Raw genomic sequence first — 14409 nt, 5'->3', positions numbered from 1 at the left:
GGAAGGCGGGGCTCAGCTGTCCCGGACCAGGAGGCCAAGAGGGAGATTCAAACCTCTGCCTGCCCCAGCTGGGCTGGAGCCATGCCAGCTGAATGCTGGCCCCAGCCCCTAGGATGAATGGTGGGGAAAGGAAATCCCCAGGCTGGCCCAATTCTGGGACTCCTTCCTTTCAGAAAAGAGCGGGCCACGGTCCCAGGAAAGGCAACTGTGTGAAACGGGGGCTGGAGTGGAAAGAGCTAACCATGGGGGCCTTTTCAGCTCTTTTTTTCAAAGCATCAAGAAAGGGGGGTGCTTGGTGCTTGGCATGTCTACAGGATACAAACATTCTTATCCGTGTCACTCCCTGTAACGTATCTCCGCTACAAAGGCGGGGGGGGGGGGCAGGAGCATGCAGGCGCACCGGATGCTTCCAAGTGCCCCACCCCACCCCCGAAGTGCTGAACTGTGCCAGGAGAGTGGACAGGGAGAAAGAGGCTGCTCCCCTGCATGAGACTGGAACACAGGTGGGCCGCTGGATGAAGCCGCTCAGCAGGGGCTCCAGGGCTGACGAGAGGCACTTGGGGGACTCACTGCCGCAAGTGACAGGGCGGGGCTGGCACGAAAGCCAGATGAGAGGCAGGCTGGGCTTCCCCATGGCTGCCAGCCCCATGCAAGCTCCGAGGTCAAAGGGGGACAAGTCACGGGGGGGGGGCATCGTCACACTCTGCTGGCGAGCTGCTCAGAAGCACCGGGCTGGCCCCTGTTGGGAACAGAATGCTAGGGCGAGGGGGAGGCAGAACTTCCGGGGCCTGATCCATCCGACACAGCTGTGAGGCCAACAGCTGCACCCTGTCTGTGCTCTGGACCACAGATGAGCCCTGCAGCAAGACCAGACCCAGGAAGGTCCAGCTAGTCCAGCACCCTGGTGACAGTGGGCAGCCAGATCCCCTGGGAAGCCCACGAGGAGGGCAGGGGGCAGCAGCCCCCTGCAGTTTATCCAGTGGCATTCACCGTCTCCAAACATCCCACGTGGCAGCAGGCGCAGAGTGGGGGTGTCCAGCCCCCCACAGGGCCGGGCGAGGTGGCCTTCGTGGGGAGCAGCTGTGCAGGCACTGCAGCCAGGGGCAGGGCATGTGCTGCTAAACGCAACCCTGCGTTCTCCTTTCCACTCCCCCGCCCCCTTTTATCCCCTCCTCACCAAGGATGGCCACCACCACGTCACCACGCAGGATCTCGATGGAGCCACGGGAGATGAAGTAGAGGGCGGTGAGGACGTCGCCCGCGTGGACCAGCGTGTCCCCCGGGGGGGCATGGGTGGTCTTGAACTTCATGGCCAGGGCCCGCAGGCAGCCCTTGGTGGCCCCCTTGAAGGGCCGGCAGCTCTGCAGCAGGCTGCGGTTGAGGTGCAGGCAGATGTCAGCTTGCAGGCACTCCGGGAAGCCCTTCAGCACCTGCGGGGCGGGGAGATGGGGATTGGGATCGGCACCAGGGAGAAGTGGCTGGGCCCATGGGACGCCCTAGGGAGCCTTCTTCCTGGCTGGCCTTTCAAGCCCCCTCTGAGAATGGGCGGGAGGCAGGGATTTGCTTTCTCTATGGGATTTCTTTTCTATTCCTTGCATTTTTCTCCTGCCCTTCCTGCAACAAGCTGGTCCTCTTCCCCCAACCCGTTGTATCTTCAAAAGAATCCTGTGAGGTAGGTCAGGCGGAGAGGATGCGGCTGGCCCCAGGGACCCTGTGAGCAGCAGCTTCCCCCGGGCCCCTGCAACACTCCCCCGCTCTCCTTGGGCTCCCCCCCGCCCTGGGGAGCAAGGCTCCTTTGGGTCTCGCCCTGGCAAAGCCCCGGCGCAGCCTCTGCCCGCTCACCGCGTTCATGTCAATGCCATTGGTGTAAGACCAGGCGTGCTGGAAATACTCCTCCAGGCGCTGCCGCAGCGGGTTGGGGATCTGGTGGAAGCGGATGAATTCGCGCACCCGCAGCATTTGGGTGTGGTAGCGGGCTGTCCCAGAGTAGAGCCGCTGAATGATGGCCGAGACGTTCCCAAAGATGCTGGCGTACATCAGCGCTGGGGAGGGGAGAAGGCAGGGGGCCGGGTGAGAATCCGCCTCCTGCCCGGACCCTGGCCGATGAGCGCTGGCAGAGGGCAGGGCCTGCTCTCCCTGGAGCCCTGCCGTCCCCAGCCTCAGCTCCTCCTGCCCGGTGTTGAGCATTTCCCGAGCGTGTGCTGCACACCCTCTGCCCCCGAGCCATGCACTCCTGCTTGCCTGAACTCTTTGCACCCCCACTTTTGCCACGCTCACACCCGCCAATGCCTGCCAGATCAAAAGCTCTCATGCCAGGCTCCCGGCCGTGTGCCAAGTCAGGACAGGTGGGAGACGGAGAGAGGCATTCTCAGGGGAGCCCTAGCTCCCACAGAACTCTCTCCCAGGCCTCGGGCCAGGCAGCTGCCTGGGGCTGCCGCTTGGTGTGCACAGTGGGAAGGGCATGTGTGAGGTACGCGCATGCACCAGGCCAACCCAGGAGCAGGCAGAACACATGCTAGTACTCAGAAGGTCCCAGGTCTGGTTGCTGACATCTGCAGCTAAACCAGGGGTGCAGAACCTCTTGCAGCTTGAGGGCTGAATTCTGTTTTGGAGACGATCTCAGGGGCCATGTCCCAGTGCTGGGTGGGGCCAAAGGGAAAGGAGGTGGGGCCAAACACACAAAAACCCAGCATGGTGCAGCTCAAAGCTCTTCCCGCCAGCGACTCAGCCTTTCAGATTGGGGAAAACGCTGCACAAAGGCCAGGGAACGCTGAACGACTGGTGGCTGGGGGAGAGGAGGTAGGCCAGGGGTGGGGGAGGGGCCTCTGGGGGGCCTGGCCCCTGGCCCTCTGGTTCTGCACCCTGGAGCTGAAGGACTTCCTCGGGAGTGAGGTGGGGCCGGGCCATGGGCCGCGGCATGATCACTGCTTGTGTCCTGGCTGTTTTCATCCCATGTGAACAAGATGCACGATAAGCACTCTTCACATATTGTGCACTGCCTCTGAGACAGGCCTAGCAGGAAATCCAGAGCTTAACGACCGATGGTGGTGGTTCGTAATACAAGGCTGTAAGGCTCCGGCGTGGAGATGCCCTCAAGCCCCGGGTGCTCTGCCTCCGCCCAGAGATGCAAACCTAAACAGACGCCACTCGTGCCGCGAGACCAGGCGTGGATGGGCGTGCAGGTGTGCGTGCGCGCGCGCGTGAGAGAGAGCGAGAGCGCGCTCCTGGGCCAGGCCGTGCAGGGCCCCCCGCCCCAGCCGGGGACTCACAGCCGATGAGCATGACGCAGATGGAGAAGATCTTTTCCGGGTTGGTGTTGGGGGAGACGTTCCCGAAGCCAACGCTGGTGAGGCTGCTGAAGGTGAAGTAGAGGGCGGTGATGTACTTGTCCTTGATGGAGGGGCCCAGGTGGGGGGTGCTCTCGTTGAAGGGCTTGCCAATCTGGCTGCCCAGCGAGTGCAGCCAGCCGATGTCCTTGCCCTCCATGTTCCCGATGGCGTACCAGATGCAGGCCAGCCAGTGGGCGATCAGCGCAAAGGTGCACATCAGCAAGAACAGGACTGCTGCACCGTACTCCGAGTAGCGGTCCAGCTTGCGGGCCACGCGCACCAGCCGCAGCAGTCGGGCCGTTTTCAGCAGCCCTATCAGGGTGGTGGTCTGTGGAGAAGGAGGGCAGGGGAGGGGAACTATTTGGGTCTCCAAGCAAGGAGGCAGCAGCCCCCCAGCCTGAAACAGGTGGCTATTTCTTAAGAGGAAGGGAGATTCCAGGAGGCCAGCTAGCTGAACTCCCTGCCTGCTCTAATGCAGGACAAGAGATGTCCAGGGCAGATGCAGGCCCAGACGTCCCTTGGCAAACCTCCTGAGAAGGATCCCCCCCCCAATTCTACCTCCTTCCCTCTCCTCTCCTGCTGGCCCTTTCTTCCTCCTTTTCTGCTCCAATCCCCACCCTGCCCATTTCACCATCGATGTCCTTTCCTAACTTCTGTGAAAAGGCAGCGCGGGGGGGGGGGGGTCCGCTTTGGGAGATGTCACACAAAAGGCCTCATTAGCACCCAACTCCTCTAAAAGAGCGCAGCCTTGAAGCCTGGCAGGTCAATCTAATGAGAAGAGCTTCTCTGGGCATGTACAAAGTAGCCCTCCCACACATCCATATACTGAGTGACTGCTATCCTGGCCCTCTCACACTCCTGCGGCTACAGGGAACGAATTTCAAGTCACAGGATGTGGCCCCCAGGCAGGTCTGAGCCCCAGCACCTCTCTGCTCAGGCATCGGTTCCCGCTCCTTCTGTATCCTGGCCTGGGGACAGTCGTTTGGACCCTGCGCATTTCGGGGGGGGGGGGATGAGGCATTGGCCAAATCCAGCCTGGTGACGCTGAAGTGATGGCATTTTGGAGCAGGGGAGCTACTGCTCCTGTCTCGGTTCTCCTTTCCACGTGGCTCAGATGAGTAAGGCAGCCCCTGGGAACAGCCTGAGCGGGCCAGCCCAGGGCATCAGGGGGCCCAGCACAGCGGCTGTGACTGGGTCCAGGAGCCACACAGACTCCTCCCATGCATTCTCTGCAAGCTGGAGTTCTTGGTCCTTTGCTGCTCCGCCGAAGCAGTTCTAGCCCTGCCTGCACACCTGAGGCCTCCGACTGCCTCCTCCCACTCCACGCACCTGGCATGTGAGACCTGGTGTCTCCCTCAGGACCAGACCAAATTTCTTCCCACGTGCTGGTAAATATGTGCCGGTGGGGAGCAGCAGCAGCTCTTTATGGTGCAAAGACTCCAGCCTTGCAACAAAAGCAGAACCTCTCCCAGGCCACAAGCACCCCCTGCTCCGCAAATGAGCGCCTGAGTTCTGGAAAGCAGGGGGGGAGGGACGGGGAGGGAAAAGGCCTTTTCCCTTCAGCGCCTTTTGCCTCACTTCCCTGTCTCCCGGCCACTCTGTCTGGCCTGGATGCCTAGATCTGCCTCTCCTCCCTCCTTCCCATAGCTTCCAGCCAGACTAACCCCCTACTTCCCTCACAGGCAGAGTTCCAACTTTTCCCCTGACAGAAGGAAATCCAACAGGTGGGGTGGTTCTGTCTGCAATCTAAATCTGTTGTGATGGGTATATTTACACTTGTTGAATTTCTGCCTGCGTTGCGGTCATTGAAGGCAACAAGTCTGTCAGGAATAAAATATCTTACTCACAGAATCAAAAGCATCCTCATTCTTTCCCTGATTACTTCAGTGCTAAGAGGTAGAATGTTTGCGAACATTCCACGACACCACAGAACCGAGCCACTGTCAGCCAGCTTTTCAAACAGGTGGAAATAATAGCCAGAGCTCAGGCAGCATGAGTATGGGTGTGTCAAAGGCTGGGGTGAGCCTACCTCCTCAGATCCAGAGCCGAAGATCAGCAGGTCGAAGGGGATGGCGGCAACCATGTCGATGAGGAACCAGCCCTTGAAGTAATGGATGGCGATCTTGGCTGGGTGGCTGACCACTTCCTCATTGGAGTTGACGTAGGTGGTGCGGAAGTTGATCAGGATGTCAATGATGAACATGATGTCCACGATGAGGTCCACCACGCTGAGGGGGCTGCAGTAGCCGCAGGAGCGGTGGGCCTGCTCCCCCCGGTCGTTGAGCAGGAAAGCCGCCGAGTAGGGTGTGAAGATGGCTGTGTAGATGACGAGCAGCAGGATCAGCCAATCCCAGACTGCCTTGAAGGGGCTGTAGTGGAGAATCGTCCACCTGTGGATCCGTGGCGCTTGCAGCTTGTACTCCGGAAGGACGTCGGCGCCCAGCGACAGGACCTGGTGGCACAGAGGAGAGGGGCTTCAGGACTCGGCATCCCTGCGGGGCCCAGGGGCTGCCAGAGCCACCCTGCCTCAGGGAGGGGCGCTCATCCTCTGCACACACCTCTTGCTCCCCCTGCCCGGCCTCCCCAGAGGGCCCTCAGTGGGGCGCACGCAACACCGGGAAACAGCCGGCGTTTGAACCCGTGGCAGTGGCTGGGGCCCGCCAAGCTCCTCTTGCCTCGCTCATGGCCCCCGGAAACAGGCTGCAGCCCAGGGCAGCGGGTGCCTGAGCCCCCAGAACGACCCTGCTTTCCACGCCAGGGCTCAGCCCAGGCGCCGAGGAAGTAGCAACGAAGCGACTGCCTCTGAGCATACCAGGAGCGCAGCCCCCCGTTCAGCGTGCCCCACGCAGCCCAGTTCAGCCACGGCAGGCTTCCCGGGAGGCATCAGGCCCAGCGCCGCTGCTCCAGAAAGGAGCCGGAGGGGAAGCGCCCCGCTCGCCATCAGCGCCAGCAAGGGAGCTGCGCCCGAGGGAGGGGAGGCTCAGCCCGCCCTTCCCGCTCCTCGGCACTCCCGGAGCCACGCGGCTCTCGGCCCTCTGCCCAGACCCTCCCCGGCTTCGCGGCTGCTCGCCCCCGCCGCCGCCCCAGGGAGCGGCGGGCCCTCCTCGTCCGCGCCGCGCGGGCCTCGCGCTCTGGCGCGGGCGTCGCTGTCCAGGCGCAAGCAGGCGCCGCGCCGGGAGGCGCCGGGCAGGGGGAGCGCGCTGGGCCGGGGCAGAGCGGTCCCGGCGCGGCGGCGGGGCCCTCGCGGCGGCTCCGCACGGGGCAGGCGCTCAGGCCCGGCTGCGCGCCCGGGCGCCCAAGGGGCGTGGGCGGGGCCCCCGGCACGCGGCGCCCGGGCATGCCGAGAGCGCGAGGCAGGTCGCCCCTGCGGGAGGGAGCGCGGCCAGCGCAGCAGCCGCGCGAGGCGACATTCTTGGGGCGGGAAGTCACCCGCCTGGCCTGCTCTCGGAGCCCCAAAAGGCGCCCGCCTTGGCCGCCGCCGCCCGTCCCTCCCGCTAACAATTCGCCTGGCGGGATGGGCTGGCGTGGCTCCCCAGCCGGGGGCAGCCCCGGCCCGAGACCGCTGGTGAGGGCGGGGCCTTTCCGAGGAGGGCCACCCGGGCGGCCCTGTGGGCGGGTCCCCAGGCCCCCCGCCGGGCAAGCGCAGGCCCTCTCCTTCGCCAGCGGCCAAGGTGCAGAGAGCATCTTTCTGTGTGTGTGTGCAGTTATTTTGGTACCAGACAGGCTGGCGTGTGTGTAAGAACGCCAAGACCAAGATGGGTGGGCGGGGGGGGGGGAGATCTGAGCAGAGCGTGGGAAGCCCAAAGGCCACGTAGTCCAACCCTTCATATAAAAGCAAGACCATCCAACCCCCTTCCCCCCTGCAAATCAGTAGCCCCAACAAGCAGAAAGTTCACACAGTGCAGAAAGAAGCCTGTAAAGCAAACAGCTCCAGGTCACTCAAGCAAGTGAGCCAAGGGGCATGCAGCAAGGGAAGGCATGCTTCCCCCCCAAAAGCAGAGTCATAGAATAGTAGGGTTGGAAGGGGCCTACAAGGCCATCGAGTCCAACCCCTTGCTCAGTGCAGGAATCCAACGGCCTGAGTGAAAAGTCAACAAAAGTCAACATGACCTGAGTGAAAAGTCCCTCCAAACCTCCAACATGGTAGCCAGTCACCTGTGTCATGGGAACCCAGGCAGCATGGCTTGTTCGGAGTGGGCAGCAACCCAACAACAGTCCATGGCTTATTTGGGGGTTGCTGCCCCTCCAACAAGCCAGGCCACTTGGGTTCACACAATACAGCATTGTGCCAGTGAGGGTAATTAAACAAATTCCACCAGCATGCACGGTGGGGGAAATAAGCCACCATTGCTTATTTCCCCCCACGGTGATCGTGTGAACTGTCCTCCCAACAGCACGTTCCTCCCCGCCCCCGCACAACCCCCCACCCAACCAGCATCCTCACTCTCCGTGTGCCCAGTTTAGCAGCAAACAGTATCAGTCACTTCAGCAGACCTTTTTCAGCAAACTGAATCACTCTCGGAATTTGGCCCTGAGTCTGTGCCCAAAGATGCGTACACCCTTAAAGGCAGCCTAAAAAGGTCAAATAGATAGAAAAATATTCTGAGGCATGCGGGTCTTCAGCTGTGTGTGTGTGTAACATCCCCATTTCTCAGCCTCAGTTCTCCGATGGGAGGAATGAAAGAGGAGCCAGCTATAGTGACCTGCCTTGCAGGGTTGTAAAGAATAACCACAACTAAACCCCAAAGCTACTTTGTGGATGAAAAGTGCTGTCAGCATGATATACAGCAGAACAGGTGGCTGGTGCCTCTCTTGCATTCGTGCTGCGTCTCCCTCCAAAGTTAGAATCAGGGCTCGGGGCACGCTGTCCACTGCAGGGAACCAGTGGTGGAACCAGCAGCATAGAATCATAGAATAGTAGGGTTGGAAGGGGCCTACAAGGCCATCGAGTCCAACCCCCTGCTCAGTGCAGGAATCCAAGTCAGAGCATCCCTGGCAGATGGCTGTCCAGCCTCGTCTTGAATGCCTCCAGTGGGGGAGAGCCCTCCACCTCCCTAGGGAATTAGTTCCATTGCCGTATTGCTCTAACAGTCAGGACGTTTCTCCTGATCTTCAGCTGGAATCTGGCTTCCTGTCACTTGGGCACATTATTCCGTGTCCTGCACTCTGGGATGATCGAGGAGAGATCCCGGCCTTCATCTCTGGGACAACCTTCCTAGGATTTGAAGAGCGCTATCCTATCTCCCCTCAGTCTTCTCTTCTCAAGGCTAAACATGCCCAGTTCTTTCAGTCTCTCCTCACAGGGCTTTGTTTCCAGTCCCCTGATCATCGTTGTTGCCCTCCTCTGAACCCTCTCCAGTTTGTCTGCATCCTTCTTCAAGTGTGGTGCCCAGAACTGGACATAGTACTCCAGATGAGGCCTAACCAGTGCTGAGTAGAGGGGAACTAGTACTTCCCGGGATTTGGAAGTGATGCTTCTATGAATGCAGCCCAAAAGAGCATTTGCCTTTTTTGCAGCCACATCACCTTGTTGGCTCATATTCAGCTTGTGATCAACAACAATTCCAAGATCCTTCTCACTTGTAGTGTGGTTGAGCCACGTATCCCCCATCTTGTAAGTGTGCATTTGGTTTCTTTTTCCTAGGTGCAGAACTTGGCATTTATCCCTATTAAATGTCATTCTGCATTAAATGATCAGCATTCCCTGCACCTCTTCCTCCAAGTCATTAATAAAATTTTGAAGAGGACTGGCCCAGGACTGAGCCCTGCGGTAGATATCGAGAGAGTAGTAACTATCGGTTGCTTCTTGGGGCCTGAAGACCTGCATTGGCCAAGGAAATATGATCAGGGCTTGCTTCTTTGGGTCTCAAGTAGCAGAGGGGCTGCCCACCATTTGGAGAATGTGGATGGGTACAGGGTGGTGGAAGGGAGATACTGCTCCAGTGTGTGTGAGGACTGACTCACACCCTGAGGTTATTCTGTACTGAGAAGTTCTGCATTCTGCACATGATCAGAGCCACATTTTTCTCCCAAGCTCTCTGAAATAATGCAAATACACTTAGTGATATTGTAAAGTGAAAGGAGCCCTTAATACTGACATCCCTTAATACTGATTCCAGGACTGAGTAGGGGGACAGAGACCCCTCCCTGCCTCTCAAAGCTGTCCTCCCCACAAACAGGAGGGGCACCGGGGAAGAGGAGAGGGAAGGGGGTGGATGGGACGGTCCTGCTCTGTTCTGGGCTGCCTCTTTAAGAGTTAGCAACATTTTCTCTGTCCCCTTGTTCCATTTTTAGCTGGGCGGGGGGCAGACATCCAGTGGATGGGAGGGGGCTAGGCTGGTTACCTAGGAACTAACCATGCAACTGGGTCTGGTGCTAAAATTAACCAGCTTCTGCTGGGCACCAAATTGGGACAAAATCTTTTCCTTTGCTAGAAAAGCCAGGCAGGGCTGGATGGGCCAGCAAAGGGGGACGTGCGGGCAGGACAGAGAGATGTGTCTTCTCTCTGCAAGAGATGGGTGGGCAAAGGGAGAGGAGGCAGCCTCTGGCTGGGGCTAAGGGGAGGGGTGCTGGGTGCCTCCTCTCTTCCCCAGCACTGATATGCAGTCCACTTTGGAACACAGATTTTGAGGGACCCCTCTATGCCCCCCACCCTGTGCCAGACTGGAAGGCAGTTCAGAGAGGCCCCAGGAGTGTCAACAGCACCTGGAGAGATTGCATGCTCTTAGCTGGTGACTTTGCTGTGGAACACAGGAACACAGAAAGCTGCCTTATACTGAGTCAAACCCTTGGTCCATCTATCCCAGTACTGTTGACACTGACTGGCAGCAGCTCTTCAGGGTTTCAGGCAGGATTTTTTCCCTAGCCCTACCTGGAGAACCTGGGGATCGAACATAGGACCTTCTACGTGCAAAGCAGGGGTTTGACCACTGAGCTATGGCCCCTGCAATGGTGCACCTCCAGCCTCCCCTGCTATGGCTGGAGGTGCACCATTGCTTTTTCCAGAGGGCTGAAAGCAGGTTGACTCTGTGTGCATGTGTCACTACTGCCCATGGCATGAACACTTCTGCCTCTGGGAAATGGGTTCAGCAGGTTTGGTTTGGTTCCCTAAACCCTTTGGCCTGAGAAGACGGTGGGGCAACTGTGTGGGCAATGCATGGGCAGCATTTGCCCACTGTGGGCAATGATGCTTCTCTCAGCCCACTTTCAATGCAGGCCTGTTTTCCTCCAGACAAAGGGCTGCACGTTCCAAATCAGGCCCATACCAAATACTGGGACTGCAGCCTCCCTTACAGAACTTTCCCCATCCTAAACACAGGTGTCCCCTCCCCACCAAAGATGGCAAAGTCCATCTGGCACCCAGGCTGCCCACCCAAACGCCTCCAGCCTGCAAGCCAGGGGCCTCTCCCCTCCCCCACTGTAAGTCAAAGCCGGGTTCACTTATTGGCCAGGGAGGTTAATCCACCATTCTTTCCCTCGACTTGTGTGTGTGTGAGGGGGGGAGTGTGCATGCCAGGCCAATGCCCACAGCAGAGCCAGCTGTTCTGACTGCCACCCTGCCCCTCCTCCTCACTGCTGTCACCCAGAGCACTTCCAGAAGGAGCCTCCTAGTGCTACCAATCCAAAGGCATTATGTCACTATTTTGTCTTTCCCTGGTAAGAAAACAGACAGAAGAAATGGTGGGAAAACATGGGAGGGCTACAAATGGAAGATGACAATGACATCTGGACCTTCCGTAAAATGCTGTGTGTGAACTGCAGGATGAAAGCCATGTCTGGAAGCATCCCCAGGCGCAGCCATCATGCACAACACAGATTTTGTTTTTAAAGGCACCTTTCCAGCCATCAAACTTTCAAAGAGAAAGCAAGAAAAGTCTCCACTCAGGCGGACAGAGTGTTCCCTCCCCGCCGTTCAGTGTTGCAGCAGAATTCCAAATTAAGCAAATGCCTGAACTGGGGTAGCACTGGAGAAAGAAAGAAAGAAAGAAAGAAAGAAAGAAAGAAAGAAAGATGGGGGGGGTTCTAGTTGCAAAATGTGTATGTGGGCGACCCAGAATATGAATAAGCCTCATCTAACCCTCCCTGGCGGTGAGAAGACCTAAACACCAGCTGCCCGCCCCACACACACAGCTAGAATTATTCATTGTTAATATCATTATTTCCCATTTTTGTGTCTCTTGAGCATGCAATCTTTATCATGCTTTCCCTGGCAACACAAGCCAGGCCACTATTATTCCCATTTTACAGATGTAGGAACTGAGGAGGAGAGTGTCTTATCAAACCTATGCAATGAAACCTTGGATTAGGGCCCCCTCTGCCCTGCTCCCCCCTCCCCACACTGTGTGCTTGTTCTCTGCAGGAAAGTGCCCTCCACCAAAGGGAGCAACAACAACAAAAAGCAGCTTTGGGAGACAGCTATTTCAGTACAGTGGGAAGGTTTAACCCCCACCTCCACCCCCTCCCCACCCCGATCCACTAGGGGCGGCATGCAGCTGCTTTTGGGCAAAGAAAAAGAGGCCTGATCATGGATTGCACAGGGAACATCTAATCTGTCAACTTGGAAAAGCAGACTTTAATTCTGCGTGCTTGACAGAAGGCCACTGATTCAGTGTCAAGAGATTATGAGTGTAGACTGTAACACGTTTTGCATTAGATTTAGATTTAATTGTAAAACTGGCTATTTTTAAGGAATGCTTAAACGTATGTGCTGTATTTTTTTAATTATTAATTTCTATCCATCCTGGTTGGGAATTGGGATGCTCTGGCTCACGTCACAGCAGTGAAAAGTTGGCAGGGGGGAGGAATGATGCTCTACATGGGGCGGGGGGGTCCTCTCTGCAATGCACACGTCCTGCTCTTTTCTCTCCTTTTTACTTGCTCTGTGGCCCAAGCGCTCTTAGCACCTGCAGCACCAGATGCTGGGTAGGGAGCAGGCGGCATTTTGAATTCCCCCTCACCAGGGAAAGGGGAGGATGGTGGGAGAGGGAGTGAAGGACCCCAGTCCGGGGCAGGAGCAGAGAGCCGTCTTTCCAGAGGGAAGGCTCCTCCTGCAGGCTTCGACAAATGAGCAATCTGGCCTGATGAGGAAGCCAGTGAGGGGGGACAACCCCTCTGTTGGGCCCATTTGCTTCAACCAGCAGGCAGCTGGGGCTTGGCTCACTTCTGCCCTGGCACGGGTGCTGGGATGGTGCAAGGCTCAGCTGCAGAACTGGCTTTCAATGCAAGAGCTCAGCCAGGAAAGAAGAGTGTTCCTCCGAGCGCAAGCAGAGTGGATTTCCTGAGAAAGCACAGTGCCCTGCCACAGGCCTCTGGGACGGGGGGAGGGGGGCTTCTCATGCGGGGCAGCACTCTGTGGTTATGGGGGGGCTGCAGGACGAGCGACACAAGGGAAGTGAGCAATACTCAGGTCCATTTTGCATGTGCGCTACACACAGTTTGAGCCTGTCCATCACATGTCTTGCTGTGAAATAATGCCTAAAGGGGAACCACCTATGGCTACAAACTTGGGGGGGGGGGATGAGATTGGCAGGGCTGCTCAGTGAGCACTTGAAGTCATGCGTCAAAGTGACCACACATGGAAAAGAGGTTTGCTGTGCCAAGTCTGAAGTCGCCCCTCCTCCACTGCAGCTGGACACTGCCGGGCAATTCCAGGCTTTGCAAGTCAGGCGAAGTGTCAGCGGGGTGCCTGACCTCTTCGCTGACCCCAGGGGCTGGGCGGGAGAAAGTGTGCAAGGGGCTGTGCAGCCCCTGTACCAGGCTGGGAACCCCAGAGCCTAGTCTGCCCCAGCCCCCAAAGGAGGGAGGGCTTTGCCCTTCGGCCCTTGCCAGCCCAGCACCCAAGCGCCGGCGGCCACGGGAGGGACCACACAATGGGCCGCATCCTGGAGCTGCCACTCGAAACGGCCTAGGAAACAAACAGAGGGCGGGCCCGCCACTGACTCCATGCGCAGATCGCAAGGCTCCCCGGCAGATGGTTTCTGAGGGTCTTGAAGGTGGGCCTGGGGTCTTTTCCATGGGGGAGGGGGAGGTGCCTGGGGGTGCATTCCTGAAACCAAAGCCATTGCTCCTTCCTGAATGCAGAGGCCACCTTTTTTGTTTTCTTCCCCAGCACCTTCGGACACTCTGAACATTTTCATGTTTGCAGTCCTAATGGAAGGGCCAAAACGGAGGGCCCTTCAGCTCTGCTCCATTCTGGCCCTTGGTCATATGGGGAAACAGCACTTAGAAAGAGGTTATGGTGACGCCAACGCTGGGGGCTGCAAGTCTTTTTATGGTCAGAAGAGATGCCACAGTGGTGTTACCTCTGCTGGCCCTGGGTGCAAGTGGACAAACACCCGGTCGGGCTCATCCAGGCAGGGCTCCTCTTGTGCCATCGACCTGCTGCCTTCGCGGAGTTTCACAGGGAGGCCAGAAGCCTCTGCCTTCCATATGTAACCCTCCTGCTTTTTCCTGCCACTTCTTCCACCTTTTTTGATACCAGAAAAAACCCACTACCGGAAAAAAACGCAGAAGAGCTGCCCAAGGCCTGTGGATGGCTTGCACCGGGAGCAAGAGCTTGCACCGGGATGGCTTGCACTGGGAGCAAGAGTTGCCCAAGGCCTGTGGATGGCTTGCACCGGGAGCCCCAGGCCTGCGACCCCCCTTTCAGCTTGGAAACAGAGCGAGGGCAGAGGCAGCCCCATGCGGGCGCCTGCGGGGCTGGCAAACACCTCACCCTTTGCTGAGGAGTGGTGGGTGGATGGGTGGGGGCACCCACAGATGCACGACCGCCCTCTCTGGCATACACACATGCGGGCCAGGTGGGAGGCAGCCACTTCCCAGCCTAGGGAGGGGCTCCACTTGGGAAGGCAGGTCTCCACCTCCCCCCGTGCTGTTCAAGAAAGGGCATCGGGCCTAGCAAGGCCCGCGGAGGGAGCCCGCACCTCCACAGGCTCCCACCTGCACCGAACATAGCAGGGCAGCCATCTGAGTAGGCTTTGTGATGCCTGCAGGTGCTGAGAATATGCAGCAGACAAGCGAAGATCAAGGAAGAGCTCCAGCTGCAAAGCTTTCGGGGTGGGCGAGGTGTGCACATGGTTCT

At 58.4% G+C, this 14409-nt stretch overlaps 1 protein-coding gene across 2 annotated transcripts in view; it reads right to left on the bottom strand.

Annotated features, from left to right (window-relative positions):
• The window catches only part of KCNH2 (potassium voltage-gated channel subfamily H member 2), a 114980-nt gene that overhangs the window by 15091 nt on the left and 85480 nt on the right, over positions 1-14409 (bottom strand). For both annotated transcript variants that reach the window (XM_084859693.1, XM_084859694.1), the window contains exons 6-9: positions 5359-5781; positions 3270-3657; positions 1843-2042; positions 1178-1430 (exon numbers count right to left, since the gene is read on the bottom strand). In XM_084859693.1, coding sequence (XP_084715819.1) covers positions 1178-1430; positions 1843-2042; positions 3270-3657; positions 5359-5781 — 1264 coding nt within the window. The remainder of the gene's footprint in view (positions 1-1177; positions 1431-1842; positions 2043-3269; positions 3658-5358; positions 5782-14409) is intronic.

This window comes from Heloderma suspectum, chromosome 5 (genome assembly GCF_057233095.1).
Source record: "Heloderma suspectum isolate Gila_16-S chromosome 5, 16-S_ref, whole genome shotgun sequence".
Classification (NCBI taxonomy): Eukaryota; Metazoa; Chordata; class Lepidosauria; order Squamata; family Helodermatidae; genus Heloderma; species Heloderma suspectum.
This window is presented reverse-complemented; position numbering and strand designations above follow the sequence as displayed.